General features: G+C 46.7%; 1 protein-coding gene across 2 annotated transcripts in view; it reads right to left on the bottom strand.

Annotated features, from left to right (window-relative positions):
• The window catches only part of JAK1 (Janus kinase 1), a 176,566-nt gene that overhangs the window by 67,988 nt on the left and 85,769 nt on the right, over window positions 1-22,809 (bottom strand). The window contains exons 1-3 of one of the 2 annotated variants that reach the window (XM_063939174.1): window positions 1,711-2,404; window positions 1,411-1,606; window positions 1,171-1,294 (exon numbers count right to left, since the gene is read on the bottom strand). In XM_063939174.1, coding sequence (XP_063795244.1) covers window positions 1,171-1,294; window positions 1,411-1,579 — 293 coding nt within the window. In that variant the 5' untranslated portion in view covers window positions 1,580-1,606; window positions 1,711-2,404. Of the gene's footprint in view, window positions 1-1,170; window positions 1,295-1,410; window positions 1,607-1,710; window positions 2,405-22,809 lie in introns of those variants that run through there. The other variant, XM_063939173.1, reaches the window with a different exon arrangement.

Below are 22,809 nucleotides of genomic sequence, written 5' to 3'. Positions count from 1 at the left end.
CACACAGCTTCTTTACTAGCGGCATAACTGCAATCACACAGCTTCCTTACTACTGGCATAACTGCAATCTCACAGCTTCCTTACTAGCGGCATAACTGCAATCACACAGCTTCCTTACTAGCGGCATAACTGCAATCACACAGCTTCCTTACTAGTGGCATAACTGCAATCTCACAGCTTCTTTACTAGCGGCATAACTGCAATCTCACAGCTTCCTTACTAGTGACATATCTGCAATCACGCAGCTTCCTTACTAGCGGCATAACTGCAATCACACAGCTTCCTTACTACTGGCATAACTGCAATCTCACAGCTTCTTTACTAGCGGCATAACTGCAATCACACAGCTTCCTTACTAGCGGCATAACTGCAATCACACAGCTTCCTTACTAGTGGCATAACTGCAATCTCACAGCTTCTTTACTAGCGGCATAACTGCAATCTCACAGCTTCCTTACTAGTGACATATCTGCAATCACGCAGCTTCCTTACTAGCGGCATAACTGCAATCACACAGCTTCCTTACTACTGGCATAACTGCAATCTCACAGCTTCTTTACTAGCGGCATAACTGCAATCTCACAGCTTCCTTACTAGCGATGTAACTGCAATCACGCAGCTTCTTTACTAGCGGCGTAACTGCAATCACGCAGCTTCCTTACTAGAACCGTAACTGCAATCACACAGATACCTTACTAGCGGCACAACTGCAATAACACAGATACCTTACTAGCAGCACAGCTGCAATCACAGACACCTTACTAGCGACATAACTACAATCACACAGCTTCCTTACTAGTAGCGTAACATAATCAAGCAGCTTCCTTACTAGCTCTATACTACATGAGCAGAGGTCCAGCAAACACCAACCAGCACTGAAACCTTCAATATACTCCTATGGCTCTGACACAACAACTGGCTACGGATCTCTGCTGTGAAGTAATGTCATGCCACCTCCTCCATCCTACAGGGCAATGTCAGAGCAAGTGCGCAGCTTAAATCATCAGTTCATTTCTGTAACTCTACAGTTTTCTGCTCGCTTCCACACTGTCTAATCAGGTGTGATAAAACCAAACGTGGGAGGGTCTGTAAGATTTTCCACCACCTGATTGGACAGTACAGCGCTAAGCCAAGGTTTGCTGAACTTTAGAAGGTTATTAATTCACTTACCTGACACGGTAATAAAGTTTGAGGGACGTACTGGCATTGATCTTGAAGAGGTGATTTGGGGGTAACCAAAGGTTGTCTCTCTCGTTGTACAGTGCAAATAGATTGTGGCACAGTGGGGAGATATCTTGAAAAATAAGCACATGAATAACTATCAGTCGCTCTATTATAAAAACAGATTTATTACAGAAGCAAAAACTTCTGAATGTATAATGTTAAAAATAATCCACAACAGGTGCTTACTGCATTTCTGTGCCACCTCAATAAGCAATTCTTCCGCTGTATACGCTCCTTCTGTATACAAAATTGGGGGCTTGTCCGGAAGATAAAAATTTATTTCCACCCCTTTAGGAGGCGCGGCTTCCACCTCACATTTCCTAGAGTTTCGGATTTTCGCACAGAACGCCATCATCACCGACTATCACCGCATATTTAGATTCTAGAGAGAGAAATGGGACATATTGTAAGTATACAAACACAACTAAAAGGCAGCATAAATACAAATGGATTAGCATTAGCTACAGGTTTGCAGATGCGGCCAACCTGTGTGGAAAGTGATCTTCAGATCTCGCTTGCAGGCCCAATGTGGTCTAAGTCATCCAGCCGCTTGGCCTGAGTGCAAAACGGCCATCCTTCTAAATTATTCCCCACGTGTGTGAGCCAAACAGAACTGTGATCCTGTCGCATGGTGGCAAAATCAGCCCACGTGGGTCCAACTTTAAAGATAACCTGTGTTAAATTTCTTTCATTGCAAAAATATAAAATTTTCTATGCAGAATTGCATCAGAATAAGCACAACCAAAACATAAGTAAACCAATCACAAGAACTCATGGGGGTTATATCACTGTATTTGGGCGTTCGATCACTGTAGCCGGGGGTCCGATCACTGTAGTTGTCGGATTACCACGTAAAAAACCCAATCAGGATCATTGGCAACCAGATTTACATAAATAATTAGACCACGTTCAATACTTTCTCTCGCTCTCTCTCTAACGGCTTCATAGTGTCTTTGGGTCCACGACCAGAGAAATCAGCCTTACTTGCAAACCTGTAATGGCAGCCATAAATCTTTAACCCTATTGCCCAAGCTTTGCTTCCTCTATAATGTGTAGTAACTTTTTATTGCCAAGGCAGAAAATAAACCAACTCAGTAAGCTGCTGCTGCCCCCCCATCAAGAAATGTATGTTATTGGTGATAAGTAAATGTCACTAGCATATTATGTATATAATTCTATTATGCTATGAATGCACATCTACAAACTTTAATGTACCACCTTAACTCTTTATTTACTCAGAAAATAACATGAAACAAAATTGTGGCTGTTTAAACATAGTCCATAATCCACTGTCTTCAGAACAGCCGTGAATTATTAATCTTCCTAGTAAAAGGGTATTTTCACTCTTGCCTAAGGCCTGTGTTCTCAGTGGGTTCCAGAATACATAACAGCGACAACACTGTACTCAGGACAGATGCCACCAGGCATTGTACAACTGTAATCTCTAGTTTACTGCTTGAAATACTTAACTTTTGTTTTGTTTTTTTCACATAAACATAGGATTGTGGATTACCATCTGGCAGGCCATGCTGGGAACTGTAGTTCTGCAGTAACACACTGCTAACCTATGACAATGCAAAAATCCATAACACTGGTTTAACCCCTCATTGAGATGTAGAGAATCTATAAATGCAGGTGGAAATACACATACTGGAGAGAGACAAGATACTGATCGAGCCCATATACAGCTCACTGAGTCACACCTCTCCCTTACTGGGGCCAGCAGAATTCATAAAACATTGTCTGGCTGGACTTCCTTACCAGTGGCAGTTGCAGAGCAGTCCATGATTCAAACAGCGGAGCCACACCCAGCCATGTTTGACAGTGTTTAGGGGGTTGCAATTGATGTGGCTGCCTTATTTGAATAATGGACTGCTCTGCAACTGCCACTGGCAAGGAAGTCCAGGAACAAGCATTCTGTCCACCCCCCTCCGCGACTTGGTATCGCAGGCACCATGCATTCTTTATAGCCCCGGTTGGGTGGGCTGTCTTAACTTTCCTCCGTGAGGGGGGAATTCCAAATAATCATCTCACCCCTTTTAACCCCTCTGTGGGTGAAATTTTGAAAAATTCCTTTTTAGTGGGTGCCTACGTCACAATAGCAAGCTACTGTCCAAATTTCAAGTTCCTAGTCCTTACGGTTCGGGAGATTGTGTGAAGAGTCAGTGGTATTTGCCTTTTATATATATGTAGATTCTGACAAACACTGATGTGAATGGCAAGGTATTATCTGTACAGCACTGCGGAATATGTGTGCGCTATATAAATAACTGGTAATAATAAATAAATAATAACCTGTAGATGACCGATAAAAGGAAACTGCTGATTGGGAGTGGTGTTCAGTACAAATACTGCACCGAAATGCAATGAGCCTATCCGGTCATTGTGGGAAAGTTTGTCTTAGCTTCTTCAAAACCACCAACATTACGACATAACTTTGGTGAGTCAGTCGTGCGTCACTCTCCAACAAGCAGCATTAAAACCAAAGGTCATTTTACTCAGAAACATGATGCAAACTAAGGTATGCAGTCAGTCTACACACTCTCAGAATGTTGACATGGTGTGAATGCCACAGCCAGATTGTCGACACACCACTTTAAGGTTACGCATCAAACAGGGTTACAGTGTTCATTCTAGCACCCTGCACCTTTCAAAATCTGTGCAGTTCCTCTTTCCCGCCTGGGGTGTCGCTCTCTGCTGTGGTGCTTCTCAGCACACTCTGATCTGTTACTCAGTGTGTGATACAGACCTGTGTGTGCCGAGAAGCACCACAGCAGAGAGCGACACCGCAGGCAGGGAAGAGAAACTGCACAGGATTTGAAAGGTGCTAGAATGAACACTAGGGTTAGGGGTACAGTAATATCAACAGGAAATCCCAATGTCGGCATGTGGGCATTTAGACGATGTCGACAAAATATACCACACCCCAACCTAGGCGGGAAACCGCACATTACAAGACTGTCATTAATCTTACGGCTAGCAGAGGACGCTGTGATGACCCTATGTCGGGAGGGCTTTAGAAGGAGGCATGGCACACACCCCTTACTGAGTGATGAGCCCTGCAAACAGACATGGTAAAACCTCGACAGAAAACATATTATTCATAAATCACTAAATATCTTGGCAAAATACTGTTGCGATCTCTAACTGGACAGCCAGGAATCATTGGTAACATCCAGTACACAGAGGTCTTTAGAACATGTTTATTACAGAGTTTAAAAACAAAAGGAACGTCTGTAACTATGTTTTGTAATAGGGGAGGGTTTACAAAGCCTCAGAAAATGTTGGCCTCAGCAGCATTATCTCTTTTTGGCTCAAACGTTAAAAAAGTCATCCAAAAAAACAAAAAATATATTTCAGCGATGTGCAGGATTCCAGCCGCTCACTTTCCATCTGCATCCTACCATCTCTGTGAAGCCACAGGCAGCACAACACAACAACGGACAGCTAAAGAGGACGTCTGATGCATTAAGTGTGTACCTACCTTGCTTAAAAAAAAAAAAAGCATAGCAATAGCTACTGTAGGTACTTGCCATCCTATTTCTGCACTCCTCGACATGACAATTGTGAAAGCATATGTAGCATAGAGAATTGCGGCACTGGTTCACAGGATAATCCAACGAATATAGATGGTTTTATCTGCTCCGAGTCATTACGGGAAGGAGGCTAAATCCATTATAAATTCTCAACAGTAAAAATATCCCACGTAACAATTAATTATAAGAGAAATATTTACCCCCGATGTACGAAAATAGGAAATAATAAGAATTTACTTACCGATAATTCTATTTCTCGGAGTCCGTAGTGGATGCTGGGGTTCCTGAAAGGACCATGGGGAATAGCGGCTCCGCAGGAGACAGGGCACAAAAAGTAAAGCTTTAGGATCAGGTGGTGTGCACTGGCTCCTCCCCCTATGACCCTCCTCCAAGCCTCAGTTAGGTACTGTGCCCGGACGAGCGTACACAATAAGGAAGGATTTATGAATCCCGAGTAAGACTCATACCAGCCACACCAATCACACTGTACAACCTGTGATCTGAACCCAGTTAACAGTATGATAACAGCGGAGCCTCTGAAAAGATGGCTCACAACAATAATAACCCGATTTTTGTAACTATGTACAAGTAATGCAGATAATCCGCACTTGGGATGGGCGCCCAGCATCCACTACGGACTCCGAGAAATAGAATTATCGGTAAGTAAATTCTTATTTTCTCTATCGTCCTAGTGGATGCTGGGGTTCCTGAAAGGACCATGGGGATTATACCAAAGCTCCCAAACGGGCGGGAGAGTGCGGATGACTCTGCAGCCCCGAATGAGAGAACTCCAGGTCCTCCTTAGCCAGGGTATCAAATTTGTAGGATTTTACAAACGTGTTTGCCCCTGACTAAATAGCCGCTCGGCAAAGTTGTAAAGCCGAGACCCCTCGGGCAGCCGCCCAAGATGAGCCCACCTTCCTTGTGGAATGGGCATTTACATATTTTGGCTGTGGCAGGCCTGCCACAGAATGTGCAAGCTGAATTGTATTACACATCCAACTAGCAAAAGTCTGCTTAAAAGCAAGAGCACCCAGTTTGTTGGGTGCATACAGGATAACAGCAAGTCAGTTTTCCTGACTCCAGCCGTCCTGGAACCTATATTTTCAGGGCCCTGACCTCATCTAGCAACTTGGAGTCCTCCAAGTCCCTAGTAGGCGCAAGACACCACAATAAGCTGGTTCAGGTGAAACACTGACACCACCTTAGGGAGAGAACTGGGGACGAGTCCGCAGCTCTGCCCTGTCCGAATGGACAAACAGATATGGGCTTTTTTGAGAAAAAAACCACCAATTTGACACTCGCCTGGTCCAGGCCAGGTCCAAGAGCATGTTCACTTTTCATGTGAGATGCTTCAAATCCACAGATTTGACTGGTTTTAAATCAATGTGTTTTGAGGAATCCCAGAACTACGTTGAGATCCCACAGTGCCACTGGAGGCACAAAAGGGGGTTGTATATGCAATACTCCCTTGACAAACTTCTGGACTTCAGGAACTGAAGCCAATTCTTTCTGGAAGAAAAATCGACAGGGCCGAAATTTGAACCTTAATGGACCCCAATTTGAGGCCCATAGACACTCCTGTTTGCAAGAAATGCAGGAATCGACCGAGTTGAAATTTCTTCGTGGGGCCTTCCTGGCCTCACACCACGCAACATATTTTCGCCACATGTGGTGATAATGTTGTGCGGTCACCTCCTTTCTGGCTTTGACCAGGGTAGGAATGACCTCTTCCTGAATGCCTTTTCCCTTAGGATCCGGCGTTCCACCGCCATGCCGTCAAACGCAGCTGCGGTAAGTCTTGGAACAGACATGGTACTTGCTGAAACAAGTCCCTTCTTAGCGGCAGAGGCCATAAGTCCTCTGTGAGCATCTCTTGAAGTTCCGGGTACCAAGTCCTTCTTGGCCAATCCGGAGCCATGAGTATAGTTCTTACTCCTCTACGTCTTATAATTCTCAGTACCGTAGGTATGAAAAGCAGAGGATGGAACACATACACCGACTGGTACACCCACGGTGTTACCAGAACGTCCACAGCTATTGCCTGAGGGTCTCTTAACCTGGCGCAATACCTGTCCCGTTTTTTGTTCAGACGGGACGCCATCATGTCCACCTTTGGTAATTCCCAACGGTTTACAATTATGTGGAAAACTTCCCCATGAAGTTCCCACTCTGCCGGGTGGAGGTCGTGCCTACTGAGGAAGTCTGCTTCCCAGTTTCCATTCCCGGAATGAAACACTGCTGACAGTGTTATCACATGATTTTCCGCCCAGCGAAAAGTCCTTGCAGTTTTTGCCACTGCCCTCCTGCTTCTTGTGCCGCCCTGTCTATTTACGTGGGCGACTGCCGTGATGTTTTATCCCACTGGATCAATACCGGCTGACCTTGAAGCAGAGGTCTTGCTAAGCTTAGAGCATTATAAATTTACCCTTAGCTATATTTATGTGGAGAAAAATCTCCAGACTTGATCACACTCCCTGGAAATGTTTTCCTTGTGTGACTGCTCCCCAGCCTCTCGGGCTGGCCTCCGTGGTCACCAACATCCAAAACTGAATGCCGAATCTGCGGCCCTCTAGAAGATGAGCACTCTGTAACCACCACAGGAGAGACACCCTTGTCCTTGGATATAGGGTTATCCGCTGATGCATCTGAAGATGCGATCCGGACCATTTGTCCAGCAGATCCCACTGAAAAGTTCTTGCATGAAATCTGCCGACTGGAATTGCTTCGAAGGAAGTCACCATTTTTTTACCATGGCCCTTGTGCAATGATGCACTGATTTTAGGAGGTTCCTGACTAGCTCGGATAACTCCCTGGCTTTCTCTTCCGGGAGAAACACCTTTTTCTGGACTGTGTCCAGAATCATCCCTAAGCACAGGAGACTTGTTGTCGGGATCAGCTGCGATTTTGGAATATTTAGAATCCACTCCTGCTGTTGTAACAGTATCCGAGATAGTGCTACTCCGACCTCCAACTGTTCCCTGGACTTTGCCCTTATCAGGAGATCGTCCAAGTAAGGGATAATTAAGACGCCTTTTCTTCGAAGAAGAACCATCATTTCGGCCATTACCTTGGTAAAGACCCGGGGTGCCGTAGACAATCCAAACGGCAGCGTCTGAAACTGATAGTGACAGTTCTGTACCACGAACCTGAGGTACCCTTAGTGATAAGGGCAAATTTGGGACATGGAGGTAAGCATCCCTGATGTCTCGGGACACCAGATAGTCCCCTTCTTCCCGGTTCGTTATCACTGCTCTGAGTGACTCCATCTTGATTTGAACCTTTGTAAGTGTTCAAATTTTTTTAGATTTAGAATAGGTCTCACCTAGCCTTCTGGCTTCAGTACCACAATATAGTGTGGAATAATACCCCCTTTTCTTGTTGTAGGAGGGGTAATTTAATTATCACCTGCTGGGAATACAGCTCGTGAATTTTTACCCATACTGCCTCCTTGTCGGAGGGAGACCTTGGTAAAGCAGACTTCAGGAGCCTGCGCAGGGGAAACGTCTCGACATTCCAAACTGTACCCCTGGGATACTACTTGTAGGATCCAGGGGTCCTGTACGGTCTCAGCGTCATGCTGAGAGCTTGTCAGAAGCGGTGGAACGCTTCTGTTCCTGGGAATGGGCTGCCTGCTGCAGTCTTCTTCCCTTTCCTCTATCCCTGGGCAGATATGACTCTTATAGGGACGAAAGGACTGAAGCTGAAAAGACGGTGTCTTTTTCTGCAGAGATGTGACTTAGGGTAAAAACGGTGGATTTTCCAGCAGTTGCCGTGGCCACCAGGTCCGATGGACCGACCCCAAATAACTCCTCTTCCTTTATACGGCAATACACCTTTGTGCCGTTTGGAATCTGCATCACCTGACCACTGTCGTGTCCATAAACATCTTCTGGCAGATATGGACATCGCACTTACTCTTGATGCCAGAGTGCAAATATCCCTCTGTGCATCTCGCATATATAGAAATACATCCTTTAAATGCTCTATAGTCAATAAAATACTGTCCCTGTCAAGGGTATCAATATTTTTAGTCAGGGAATCCGACCAAGCCACCCCAGCTCTGCACATCCAGGCTGAGGCGATCGCTGGTCGCAGTATAACACCAGTATGTGTGTATATACTTTTTATGATATTTTTCCAGCCTCCTGTCAGCTGGCTCCTTGAGGACGGCCCTATCTATAGACGGTACCGCCACTTGTTCTGATAAGCGTGTGAGCGCCTTATCCACCCTAAGGGGTGTTTCCCAACGCGCCCTAACTTCTGGCGGGAAAGGGTATACCGCCCATATTTTCTATCGGGGGGAACCCACGCATCATCACACACTTCATTTAATTTATCCGATTCAGGAAAAACTACGGTAGTTTTTTCACATCCCACATAATACCCTCTTTTGTGGTACTTGTAGTATCAGAAATATGTAACACCTCCTTCATTGCCCTTAACGTGTGGCCCTAATAAGGAATACGTTTGTTTATTCACCGTCGACACTGGATTCAGTGTCCCTGTCTGTGTCTGTGTCGACCGACTAAAGTAAACGGGCGTTTTAAAAACCCCTGACGGTGTTTTTGAGACGTCTGGACCGGTACTAATTGTTTGTCGGCCGTCTCATGTCGTCAACCGACCTTGGCGCGTGTTGACATTATCACGTAATTCCCTAAATAAGCCATCCATTCCGGTGTCGACTCCCTAGAGAGTGACATCACCATTACAGGCAATTGCTCCGCCTCCTCACCAACATCGTCCTCATACATGTCGACACACACGTACCGACACACAGCACACACACAGGGAATGCTCTGATAGAGGACAGGACCCACTAGCCCTTTGGAGAGACAGAGGGAGAGTTTGCCAGCACACACCAAAAACGCTATAATTATATAGGGACAACCTTATATAAGTGTTTTCCCTTATAGCATCTTTTTTATATATTTCTAACGCCAAATTAGTGCCCCCCCTCTCTGTTTTAACCCTGTTTCTGTAGTGCAGTGCAGGGGAGAGAGCCTGGGAGCCTTCCCTCCAGCCTTTCTGTGAGGGAAAATGGCGCTGTGTGCTGAGGAGATAGGCCCCGCCCCTTTTTCGGCGGCCTCGTCTCCCGCTCTTAACGGATTCTGGCAGGGGTTAAATATCTCCATATAGCCCCCGGAGGCTATATGTGAGGTATTTTTAGCCAAAAAAGGTTTTCATTTGCCTCCCAGGGCGCCCCCCTCCCAGCGCCCTGCACCCTCAGTGACTGCCGTGTGAAGTGTGCTGAGAGGAAAATGGCGCACAGCTGCAGTGCTGTGCGCTACCTTAAGAAGACTGAGGAGTCTTCTGCCGCCGATTCTGGACCTCTTCTCGTTTCAGCATCTGCAAGGGGGCCGGCGGCGAGGCTCCGGTGACCATCCAGGCTGTACCTGTGATCGTCCCTCTGGAGCTAATGTCCAGTAGCCAAGAAGCCAATCCATCCTGCACGCAGGTGAGTTCACTTCTTCTCCCCTAAGTCCCTCGTTGCAGTGATCCTGTTGCCAGCAGGACTCACTGTAAAATAAAAAACCTAAGCTAAACTTTTCTAAGCAGCTCTTTAGGAGAGCCACCTAGATTGCACCCTTCTCGGCCGGGCACAAAAATCTAACTGAGGCTTGGAGGAGGGTCATAGGGGGAGGAGCCAGTGCACACCACCTGATCCTAAAGCTTTACTTTTTGTGCCCTGTCTCCTGCGGAGCCGCTATTCCCCATGGTCCTTTCAGGAACCCCAGCATCCACTAGGACGATAGAGAAAGATTACTAAATTATCCAGTATTGGGATTGTGTTACAAAAGTGCCTTTGTGTGTTTCGTTAGGAGATAGCGGGGGTTACAGTTTATTGAGGTTATTTTAGGTTATTTTTGTTGCTATGTGGATTACAGCATGATAACCATCTGCTTCCTTATATTCATGGCAAACGCACACAATAAATCTGTGCCTTATATGTATATTCCAGCACTGCATAAAATACTTGCTGATAGTTTATTTCAGAAAGGTGTCCCTTTATTTGATTAAATGTGTTGTTTTAAGGCGTTGGGTACGGGATACCGGCGGCCATTTTTACTTAGTACTGAGATAGAAGGATACTGTGTGACCCTTTTAAAAGGCTGGAGGACCACCCCATGGGGAGCGGGAAGTGTGAACACTGTGCTGCATTCAATGGACAGGTGTGTTTCCACTAGTTAGCCCATGACGTTGAGAATAGCAGTGGTTGTCATAGCGGACCATAAGTCGCACCAATAGCCCTGTATGTTGTATGTTCTATGGATTGCCTCCCTGGTGGATAAATAATCGTTCCATCAAATAGGATCCATTCAGCGGTGCAGCCGGAGAGGGGATCCACCAAAAATGCACTGTTGGCTGAGAGCACGGTGGACAGCATTGAGAATTAATGGCCAATAGTTTAGGAGCCTGGAGCCAGGCTGAGTTCTCTGAATTAAGCACAGTCCGTAAGGAGTCCTTTAGAACACAAAGTCATGCTGTATGTTTAGTCCATGAACTGCATTGCTGTATTATCAGTGTATAATGTGCGATGAAAAGTAAGTATCGCTCAGCACACATCTCCCCGTGTGTACCCCCCTTAACACTTTTAATTAAGCGTTAGGCAATATGAACGCGATTGCTAGTCAATCAGCGCATCATGATCAGATTTGGTATTGTATCTGTTTATTATTTATCAACGGTTTCTTATATTGTGCAGCAAATTCTGTTGCGCTTTACAACTGAAAACAGTGATAAAACAAAGCTGGGTAATAACAAACAGTAATAGAGGTAGGAGGGCCCTGCTCGCAAGCTTACAATCTATAGGGATCGTCTTTTGCCGTCTTACTTAGCTATTCCTACTTTCTAATAAACTGCTACAAGCTGCTGACAAAGTGCCTTTGTGTGCTTCGTTAGGTGATAGCTGGGTTACAGTTTATTGAGGTTATTTTAGGTTATTTTTGTTGCTATGTGGATTACAGCACGATTACCATGAATATAAGGAAGCAGATGGTAAACGCACACAATAAATCTGTGCCATATATGTGTTAAATTACCCTATTCCAGCACTGCATTTAACCAGGATCACAGAAGCTTTCGGATATTTTTTTTTTAATTCTAAATGTCCGTGTCAGGGCAGACAAAGTGGGCGGAGACAGAACAACCTGCAGCCAATCAGACCACATACTGCTCACAGTGTCACAGATTATCACAGGAGACACTTGTGGCAATCTGATCCTGTACCCTTGTGTGATTTTGACACTTAGGCCAGGACTGCAAATGACAGGGGCAGTGACATGATGCAAGGAGGGGAATGGAGGCAGCGGGAAGCCACAGACAGAGATATATAGTGGGAAAGGCAGGGTCCCCAGCAGCACAGAGTATATCAGATTAGTGATGTGTCAGTGAGGACAGGGCTGCATGTGACAGGGGCAGTGAATGATGTGAGGAGGGGAATGGAGGCAGCAGCAAGCCACAGACTGACAGTTATATACTGGCAGAAGCAGGGTCCCCAGCAGCACAGAGTATATCAGGAGATGAGTGATGTGTCAGTGAGGACAGGGCTGCATGTGACAGGGGCAGTGACATGATGTGAGGAGGGGAATGGAGGCAGCAGCAAGCCACAGACTGACAGTTATATACTGGCAGAAGCAGGGTCCCCAGCAGCACAGAGTATATCAGGAGATGAGTGATGTGTCAGTGAGGACAGGGCTGCATGTGACAGGGGCAGTGAATGATGTGAGGAGGGGAATGGAGGCAGCAGCAAGCCACAGACTGACAGTTATATACTGGCAGAAGCAGGGTCCCCAGCAGCACAGAGTATATCAGGAGATGAGTGATGTGTCAGTGAGGACAGGGCTGCATGTGACAGGGGCAGTGACATGATGTGAGGAGGGGAATGGAGGCAGCAGTAAGTCACAGACTGAGAGTTATATAGTGGAAGGAGCAGGGTCCCCAGCAGCACAGAGTATATCTCAGGAGATGAGTGATGTGTCAGTGAGGACAGGGCTGCATGTGACAGGGGCAGTGACATGATGTGAGGAGGGGGATGGAGGCAGCAGGAAGTCACAGACTGAGAGTTATATAGTGGAAGGAGCAGGGTCCCCAGCAGCACAGAGTATATCAGGAGATGAGTGATGTGTCAGTGAGGACAGGGCTGCATGTGACAGGAGCAGTGACATGATGTGAGGAGGGGAATGGAGGCAGCAGGAAGTCACAGACTGAGAGTTATATAGTGGAAGGAGTAGGGTCCCCAGCAGCACAGAGTATATCAGGAGATGAGTGATGTGTCAGTGAGGACAGGGCTGCATGTGACAGGAGCAGTGACATGATGTGAGGAGGGGAATGGAGGCAGCAGGAAGTCACAGACTGAGAGTTATATAGTGGAAGGAGCAGGGTCCCCAGCAGCACAGAGTATATCAGGAGATGAGTGATGTGTTAATGAGGACAGGGCTGCATGTGACAGGGGCAGTGACATAATGTGAGGAGGGGAATGGAGGCAGCAGGAAGCCACAGGCTGAGAGTTATATAGAGGGAGGAACAGGGTCCTCCAGCAGCACAGAGAATATCAGGAGATGAGTGATGTGTCAGTGAGGACAGGGCTGCATGTGACAGGGGCAGTGACATGATGTGGGGAGGGGATGGAGGCAACAGGAAGCCACAGATTAAAAACTAGATAGAGCAAGCTCTAAAAACAGCACAGAGCAGAGGCTCCTGTTAAATAAGAATTTACTCACCGGTAATTCTGTTTCTCGTAGTCCGTAGTGGATGCTGGGAACTCCGTAAGGACCATGGGGAATAGCGGGCTCCGAAGGAGGCTGGGCACTCTAGAAAGATCTTAGACTACCTGGTGTGCACTGGCTCCTCCCACTATGACCCTCCTCCAAGCCTCAGTTAGGTACTGTGCCCGGACGAGCGTACACAATAAGGAAGGATTTTGAATCCCAGGTAAGACTCATACCAGCCACACCAATCACACCGTACAACTCGTGATATGAAACACAGTTAACAGTATGAAACAATAGAGCCTCTCAACAGAAGGCTCAACAATAACCCGATTTAGCTAACAATAACTATGTACAAGTAATGCAGATAAACCGCACTTGGGATGGGCGCCCAGCATCCACTACGGACTACGAGAAACAGAATTACCGGTGAGTAAATTCTTATTTTCTCTAACGTCCTAGTGGATGCTGGGAACTCCGTAAGGACCATGGGGATTATACCAAAGCTCCCAAACGGGCGGGAGAGTGCGGATGACTCTGCAGCACCGAATGAGAGAACTCCAGGTCCTCCTCAGCCAGGGTATCAAATTTGTAGAATTTTGCAAACGTGTTTGCCCCTGACCAAGTAGCTGCTCGGCAAAGTTGTAAAGCCGAGACCCCTCGGGCAGCCGCCCAAGATGAGCCCACCTTCCTTGTGGAATGGGCATTGACAGATTTTGGCTGTGGCAGGCCTGCCACAGTATGTGCAAGCTGAATTGTACTACAAATCCAACGAGCAATAGTCTGCTTAGAAGCAGGAGCACCCAGCTTGTTGGGTGCATATAGGATAAACAGCGAGTCAGATTTTCTGACTCCAGCCGTCCTGGAAACATATATTTTCAGGGCCCTGACAACGTCTAGCAACTTGGAGTCCTCCAAATCCTTAGTAGCCGCAGGCACCACAATAGGCTGGTTCAGGTGAAACGCTGACACCACCTTAGGGAGAAACTGGGGACGAGTCCTCAATTCTGCCCTATCCATATGGAAAATCAAATAAGGGCTTTTACAAGACAAAGCCGCCAATTCTGATACTCGCCTGGCAGAAGCCAAGGCCAATAACATAACCACCTTCCATGTGAGATATTTCAGATCCACGGTTTTTAGTGGTTCAAACCAAAGTGATTTTAAGAAAACTCAACACCACGTTGAGATCCCAAGGTGCCACAGGAGGCACAAACGGGGGCTGACTATGCAGCACTCCTTTTATAAATGTCTGAACTTCAGGTACTGAAGCTAGTTCTTTTTTGAAAGAAAATCGACAGAGCCGAGATCTGTATCTTAATGGAACCCAATTTAAGGCCCATAGTCACTCCTGCTTGCAGGAAATGCAGAAATCGACCTAGTTGAAATTCCTCTGTTGGGGCCCTTTCGGCCTCACACCATGCAACATATTTTCGCCATATGCGGTGATAATGAGTTGCTGTAACCTCTTTCCTGGCTTTAGTAAGCGTAGGAATTACTTCCTCCGGAATACCCTTTTCCTTCAGGATCCGGCGTTCAACCGCCATGCCGTCAAACGCAGCCGCGGTAAGTCTTGGAACAGACAGGGCCCCTGCTGCCGCAGGTCCTGACTGAGTGGCAGAGGCCATTGGTCCTCTGATATAAATTCTTGAAGTTCTGGGTACCAAGCTCTTCTTGGCCATCCACGAGTATCGTTCTTACTCCTCGCCTTCTTATTATTCTCAGTACCTTTGGTATGAGAGGCAGAGGGGAGAACACCTAAACCGACTGGTACACCCACGGTGTTACCAGAGCGTCCATAGCTATCGCCTGAGGGTCCCTTGACCTGGAGCAATATCTTTTATAGCTTTTTGTTAAGGCGGGACGCCATCATGTCCACCTGTGGCCTTTTCCAATGGTGTACAATCCTATTGGAAGACTTCTGGAGGAAGTCCCCATTCTCCCGGGTGGAGGTCGTGTCTGTTGAGAAGATCTGCTTCCCAGTTGTCCACTCCGGGAATGAACACTGCTGACAGTGCTAACACATGATTTTCCGCCTATCGGAGAATCCTTGTGGCTTCTGCCATCGCCATCCTGCTTTTTGTGCCGCCCTGTTGATTACATGGGCGACTGCCGTGATGTTGTCTGATTGGATCAGTACCGGCTAGTTTTGAAGCAGAGGCCTTGCTGGCCTCAGGGCATTGTAAATGGCCCTCAGATCCAGAATATTTATGTGTAGGGAAATAACCTGACTTGACCAAAGTCCCTGGAAGTTTCTTCCCTATGCGACTGCCCCCCAGCCTCAAAGGCTGGAATCCATGGTCACTAGGACCTAGTCCTGTATGCCGAACCTGCGGCCCTCTTGAAGATGGGCACTCTGCAGCCACCACAGTAGAGATACCCTGGTCCTTGGAGACAGGGTTATCAGCCTATGCATCGGAAGATGCGATCCGGACCACTTGTCCAACAGGTCCCTCTGAAAAGTTCTTGTATGGAACCTGCCTAATGGGATTGCTTCGTAAGAAGCTACCATTTTTCCCAGGACTCGCGTGCAATGATGCACCGCTACCTATTTTGGTTTCAGGAGGTCTCTGACTAGAGATGACAACTCCTTGGCTTTCTCCTCCGGGAGAAACACTATTTCTGGTTTATGTCCAGAACCATCCCCAGGAACAGTAGACGTGTCATAGGAACCAGCTGTGACTTTGGACTGTTTAGAATCCACCTATGCTGTTGTAGCACTTTCCAAAATAGTGCTACCCCGACTACCAACTGCTCCTTGGACCTCGCCCTTATAACGAGATTGTCCAATTACGGGATAATTACAACTCCCTTTTTTTTTTTTTTTTTTTTTTTTGAAGGAGTATCATCATTTCGGCCATTACCTTGATAAAACACCCTCGGTGCCATGTACAGTCCAAACGGCAGTGTCTGGACTTGGTAATGGTAATCCTGTACCACAAATCTGAGGTACTCCTGGCGAGGATGGTAAATGGGGACATGCAGGTAAGCATCCTTGATGTCCCGGGATACCATGTAATCCCCCTCGTCCAGGCTTGCAATAACCGCCCTGAGCGATTCCATCTTGAACTTGAATTTTTTTATGTTCAAGGATTTTAAATATAAAATGGGTCACACCGAACCATGCGGTTTCGGTACCCCAACCCGTGTGGAATAGTAACCCCGTCCTTGTTGAAGTAGGGGCACCTTGAGTATTACCTGCTGGGAATACCGCTTATTAATTGCCTCTAGCACAGCCTCCCTGCCTGAGGGAGTTGTCAGCAAGGCATATTTTAGGAAATGGCTGGGGGGAGACATCTCTAATTCCAGCTTGTACCCCTGAAATACTACTTGGAAGAAACAGGGATCCACCTGTGAGCGAGCCCACTAATTGCTGAAATTTTTGAGGCGGCCCCCCACCGTACCTGGCTACACCTGTGGAGCACCCGCGTCATGGTGTGTACTCACAGGAGGCGGGGGAAGAATCTTGATTCTGGGAACAGGCTGACTGGTGCAGCTTTTTCCCTCTACCCTTGTCTCTGTACAGAAAGGAAGCGCCATTTGACCCGTTTGCTTTTCTGAAGCCGAAAGGACTGTACCTTTTTCTGTGAGGAAACCTGAGGTAAAATTATTTCTTCCCAGCAGTTGCTGTGGATACGAGGTCCCAGAGACCATCCCCAAATAATTCCTCACCCTTATAAGGCTCTCTATGCGCTTTTTAAGTCAGCATCACCTGTTCAGTGACAGGTCTCTAATACCCTCCTGACAGAATGGACATTACATTTATTTTGGATGCCAGCCGGCAAAATATCCCTCTGTGCATCCCCCATATATAAGACAACGTCTTTAATATGTTTTTATGTTTGCCAACTATTATCCCTGTTTGACAGGGTCACCAACCACGCTGCAGCAGCACTATCTGCAGGTCTCAGTCTAGTACCTGAGTGTGTAAATACAGACTTCAGGATAGCCTCCTGTTTTTTATCAACAGGTACCTATTAAAGTGGCCGTATCCTAAGACGGCAGTGCCACCTTTTTTGACAAACGTGTGAGCGCCTTATCCACCCTAGGGGATATCTCCCAGCGTAACTTATCCTCCTGGCGGGAAAGGGTACGCCATCAGTAACTTTTTTATAAATTACCAGTTTCTTAACGGGGGAACCCACGCTTTTCACACACTTAATTTATTCATCTGATGGGGGAACAAAACACTGCCTGTTTTTTCTCCCCAAACCTAAAACCCATTTATAGAGGTTAAAGTCAGAAATGTATAACACATTTTTTATTGCCGGGATCAAGTCCCGGATTGGATTGTGTATATGTCTCCACCTTGTCGACACTGGAGTCAGACTCCGTGTCGACATCTGTGTCTGCCATCTGAGAGAGCGGGCGTTTTTGAGCCCCTGATGGCCTTTGAGACGCCTGGGCAGGCGCGGGCTGCGAAGCCGGCTGTCCCACAACTGTTACGTCATCCACCCTTTTATGTAAGGAGTTGACACTGTCGGTTAATACCTTTTACCTCTCTATCCACTCTGGTGTCGGCCCCACAGGGGGCGACATCACATATATCGGCCTCTGTTCCGTCACCATATAAGCCTCCTCATTCAACATGTCGACACAGCCGTACCGACACACCGCAGACACACAGGGAATGCTCTAAACGAGGACAGGACCCACAAAAGCCCTTTGGGGGGACAGAGTGAGAGTATGCCAGCACACACCAGAGCGCTATATACTGCAGGGACTAACTGAGTTATGTCCCCTATAGCTTTATATCTATATATATAATGTATACTGCGCCTAAATTTAGTGCCCCCTCTCTCTTTTTTTAACCCTTGTAGACTGCAGGGGAGAGCCAGGGAGCTTCCCTCCAACGGAGCTGTGAGGGAAAATGGCGCCAGTGTGCTGAGGAGATAGGCTCCGCCCCTTTTTCGCGGCCTATTCTCCCGTTTTTTATGGACTTCTGGCAGGGGTATTTACCTCATATATAGCCCCTGGGGCTATATATTGAGGTATTTTTGCCAGCCAAGGTGTTTTTATTGCTGCCTCAGGGCGCCCCCCCCCAGCGCCCTGCACCCTCAGTGACCGGAGTATGAAGTGTGTGAGAGGAGCAATGGCGCACAGCTGCAGTGCTGTGCGCTACCTTGGTGAAGACTGAGTCTTCATGCCGCCGATTTTCCGGACCATCTTCTTGCTTCTGGCTCTGTAAGGGGGACGGCGGCGCGGCTCCGGGACCGAACATCAAGGCTGGGCCTGCGGTCGATCCCTCTGGAGCTAATGGTGTCCAGTAGCCTAAGAAGCCCAATCCGGCTGCAAGCAGGCGAGTTCGCTTCTTCTCCCCTTAGTCCCTCGCTGCAGTGAGCCTGTTGCCAGCAGGTCTCACTGAAAAGAACAAATTCTAAGACTATAACTTTCTAAGAGCTCAGGAGAGCCCCTAGTGTGCATCCAACCTCGGCCGGGCACGAAATCTAACTGAGGCTTGGAGGAGGGTCATAGTGGGAGGAGCCAGTGCACACCAGGTAGTCTAAGATCTTTCTAGAGTGCCCAGCCTCCTTCGGAGCCCGCTATTCCCCATGGTCCTTACGGAGTTCCCAGCATCCACTAGGACGTTAGAGAAAACTCATTTATGTATGAAATTAAGAGGCAGATTAACAACAAGTGATGTTCTTGATATTCTGGTTATCACTCTTCACAAATGGTAAATGGTGCTCCAGCCAATCAACTCCTGTCATATGTTTGAAAAATGAGTTAGCAGCTGATTGGTTGGAGCATAACTTAACATTCGTAAGGAGTGATAACCAGAATATGAAGAACAAGACTATCACTGCCCCTCAGTTCATACAACATACTGGATTCACGTCTGACAGGTAAATATCTAAGTGACATTACGCAGGAAAAGCCCTAACTCAATTAGGAACGCAACACAATAACCAGCAATAATTCAGAAGGGGGTTATTAATCTTGCAGAGAACAAGATAACAAAAGATTAAAAGAATAATTACACTGTATTTATTAACGTGTGAGTGAGTTTTCGCAATACTGAACATTTCACAACCGAGTCGCTCACACCGCACTCTGGTGATTACACTGTGGTAGAGACAGCCAGGACTGGCCTGTGGTCACACATTACGCTGAGCAGACACACTCTGCCAGTGGAAAATTATTTCTCAATGGTTTCTTCTCCAGCAGCGAAGCGCTACAGCTATTTCAGACCAACGTTATGTTACAGTGAATCATTTTTCTGTCTACTCCAGATCACAAATTTCTCACGTGCCCTAATTTTCCAAGGAAAGTTTTTTTTTTTCTTTTGTTTTTTTTTTTTTTTTAAGTACCATGGATTTTGGCACTAAGCAGCGTAATCTGCGCCGCCACACAGTTTTGCAGAGAATCTGCGCCTTATTCACATCGCTAATGCAACAATAGTACAATGCACAAGTACCCCGGACAATGGCGCTGGCTTTGTTCACCAGCTGCGGTGCACGACTTGGACGTAAACCTGGGTAAACAGGCAAGAGACTTAAGTCCGATACACGTTCTGAGCTCAATAAGCTAATTTATACTATCAAAGTGATAATAACTGAATTTCCGCACAGTAAAGATTGAAGTAGTTAAAAGTTTACTTGAAATGTTTATAGAAAAATGTATAATATGTATGCAAGCCAGCCCTTCTTGTATAACAGCATGGGCAAACGCAGTCCCCAGAGGGTTCTAGCTAGCAATCCTAAAGCATTCAATATTTATTCATTTCAGAGTAACTAGGCTAACCTATATATATATATATATTATATATATATATATATATATATATATATATATATATTCATAATTATTCATCGCACTTCGCTCTGATTCTGAGAAATCAACAGATATCAGTCTTTAAAGGAGCCAGCCACAATTGTGAGTCTACAAGAGCTCATTATGTAAAGCAGCCTGTCTAATTGGTCAATGACTTTCATTTTTTCCTGGAAATGGACAGTCGTCATCTCTCAGCTCATCACATATTAAATGATTATTTTTTTAGTGCCAACGTTTAGCTGCTCTCAACCTTGGGTCCTTAGTAGACTCTGGGTGCCTGATAATAACAATTCAGTAGCTGGATCAGAACAAAGATAAAGTTAGAGATAATCCAGCTTATTAACATTCCATAATAATTGCATCAGCTAACTGTTATGGTGCCCATACACTTGTGAGATAATCGATGCTAACCTTCAATTTCGACCGCATCTGTGAGAGAAATGGAAGGATTGTATGCACATTTTAGGTACCTTGCGATGCGCGGGCACGCCGGTCGAATCTCACGTCTCAAGATATTATGTGCTGCACTTAATATTTATCGAATCGCAGTGCGTTCCCATGTGTTTTTAAAAACACATGCTATATATTGCACTGCGAAGTGCGATGGGCACCCGCCGGGATCAGATGGAGGCCACTCCCACTCGGCGGTGACGTGCCCATCACGTGATTACCATGCGACCTCTCGCATGATCGCATGGTAATCACTTTGGCAGTTCAGGTGCGATTTCATCGCAACTAAACTGTCGGTGCGATTCCCCGCGATGTCGCGTCGCGGGGAATCCCACAAGTGGTATGGGCACCATAACGCAGATCTAGCTGTACCTGTTTTTTTTCCTAACTGAAATCCTATGTCTAATGCTGGGTACACACTAGACCAGAGGTTCTCAAGCGCGGTCCTCAAGGCACCCCAACGGTCCAGGTTTTAGGGATATCCATAGCTCAGGACAGATGGCTGAATGAAATGGGCTTAGGTGCTAATTAAGTCACCTGTGGCCAAGCATGGATAAACTTAAAACCTGGACTGTTGGGGTACCTGGAGGACCGCGTTTGAGAACCTCTGCTCTAGACGATATTCTGAGCGATATGCTTAATTCCAACATTTCGGAACGACATATCGTTCATATGGTCCAGTGTGTACGCACTAAACCGTGGATGATGCGCGCTTCAGCAGATCATCAACGTCATCCCCTGTCGTTTGTACATGCAGTCCAATCTGGAATGCTGTTGACGATAACATGCTGCCAACTGCAGCATGGCCCCTACCCCCTTCCCCCGCCGCCAGTCAAAGTATCGTCAGGTGTGTATGAACTTGCATATATCGCCAGCCCCCCGGCACCCGCTGCAAATTATATTACTGGGTACAGATGGTCGACAGGCAATCAGTCAACACTTTTTCCCCTTTTTTTTTTTTTTAGCCTAATTTTAACCCTAACGATAAAGGCGCTAAATTAAAAAATAAGTCAGAAAGTCTGGGAATCGCTGCCTGTGGCGGAACGCCTTCGCAGTACCATGTGCCGTAACCTGTGCATAATGGGGCTAACAATGTGTGGATGGAAGTACTCGTAAGAGAAAGGACCATCAGGCCCCGTCAGCTCCAGTCACTGTGAGGAGAGCTGGACACAATGTAATGCCAGGCAGCAGTGATATACATTAAGACTTGATGCTGCAAGTTACAGAACTAACCTTGGTGGTCATTCCGAGTTGATCGCTCGATAGCTACTTTTAGCAGCCGTGCAAACGTATAGTCGCCGCCCACAGGGGAGTGTATTTTCGCTTTGCAAGTGTGCGATCTCCTGAACAGCTGAGCGGGACAAAACATTTTTTGCAGTTTCTGAGTAGCTCTGGACTTACTCAGCAGCTGCGATCACTTCAGTCTTGTGGTCCCGGAATTGACGTCAGACACCCGCCCTGCAAACGCTTGGACACGCCTGCGTTTTCCCTACCACTCCCAGAAAATGGTCCATTGACACCCACAAATGCCCTCTTTCTGTCAATCTACTTGCGTTAGGCTGTGCGATTGGAATCTTCGCTAAATCCATTGCCCAGCACCGATCCTCTTTGTACCCATACGACGCGCCTGTATATTGCGGGGCATACGCATGTGCAGTTTTGCTGTTTTTTTACCTGATCGCTGCGCTGCGAAAATTGTCAGCGAGCGATCAACTCGGAATGACCCCTCCTTATCCGGAACACTTTAGGTCAAAATGCATTTTTATTGGGCTATTAGCTGTTATTTGTAGGGTGCCACAAAGGTGCCTCCATTCACTTTCCATTGGCAGGGTGTCTGCTCAGCATAATGTAAGACGGGTATGGGACTCATGGTCGACACCAATAAGGTCAACACCCATTGGTCGACAGTGGGTAGGTCGACATGCACAAGGTTTACATAAAAAAAGGTTGACATGAGTTTTTTTTATGTTTTTTGGGTGTCGTTTTCTCCGTCAAGTGACCGGAGACCCCAATTAGTGCACTGCGTCCCCTTGCGTGGCTCACTTCGCTCGCCATACTGCAGGTAAGGTGCCTCGCTGCACTCGCCACAGGTTACCGTTACCAGTCGTAGTCCA

Source organism: Pseudophryne corroboree, chromosome 9 (genome assembly GCF_028390025.1).
Source record: "Pseudophryne corroboree isolate aPseCor3 chromosome 9, aPseCor3.hap2, whole genome shotgun sequence".
Lineage (NCBI taxonomy): Eukaryota > Metazoa > Chordata > Amphibia > Anura > Myobatrachidae > Pseudophryne > Pseudophryne corroboree.
The sequence above is the reverse complement of the archived record's forward strand: the minus strand, read 5'-3'. Positions and strand labels throughout refer to the sequence as shown.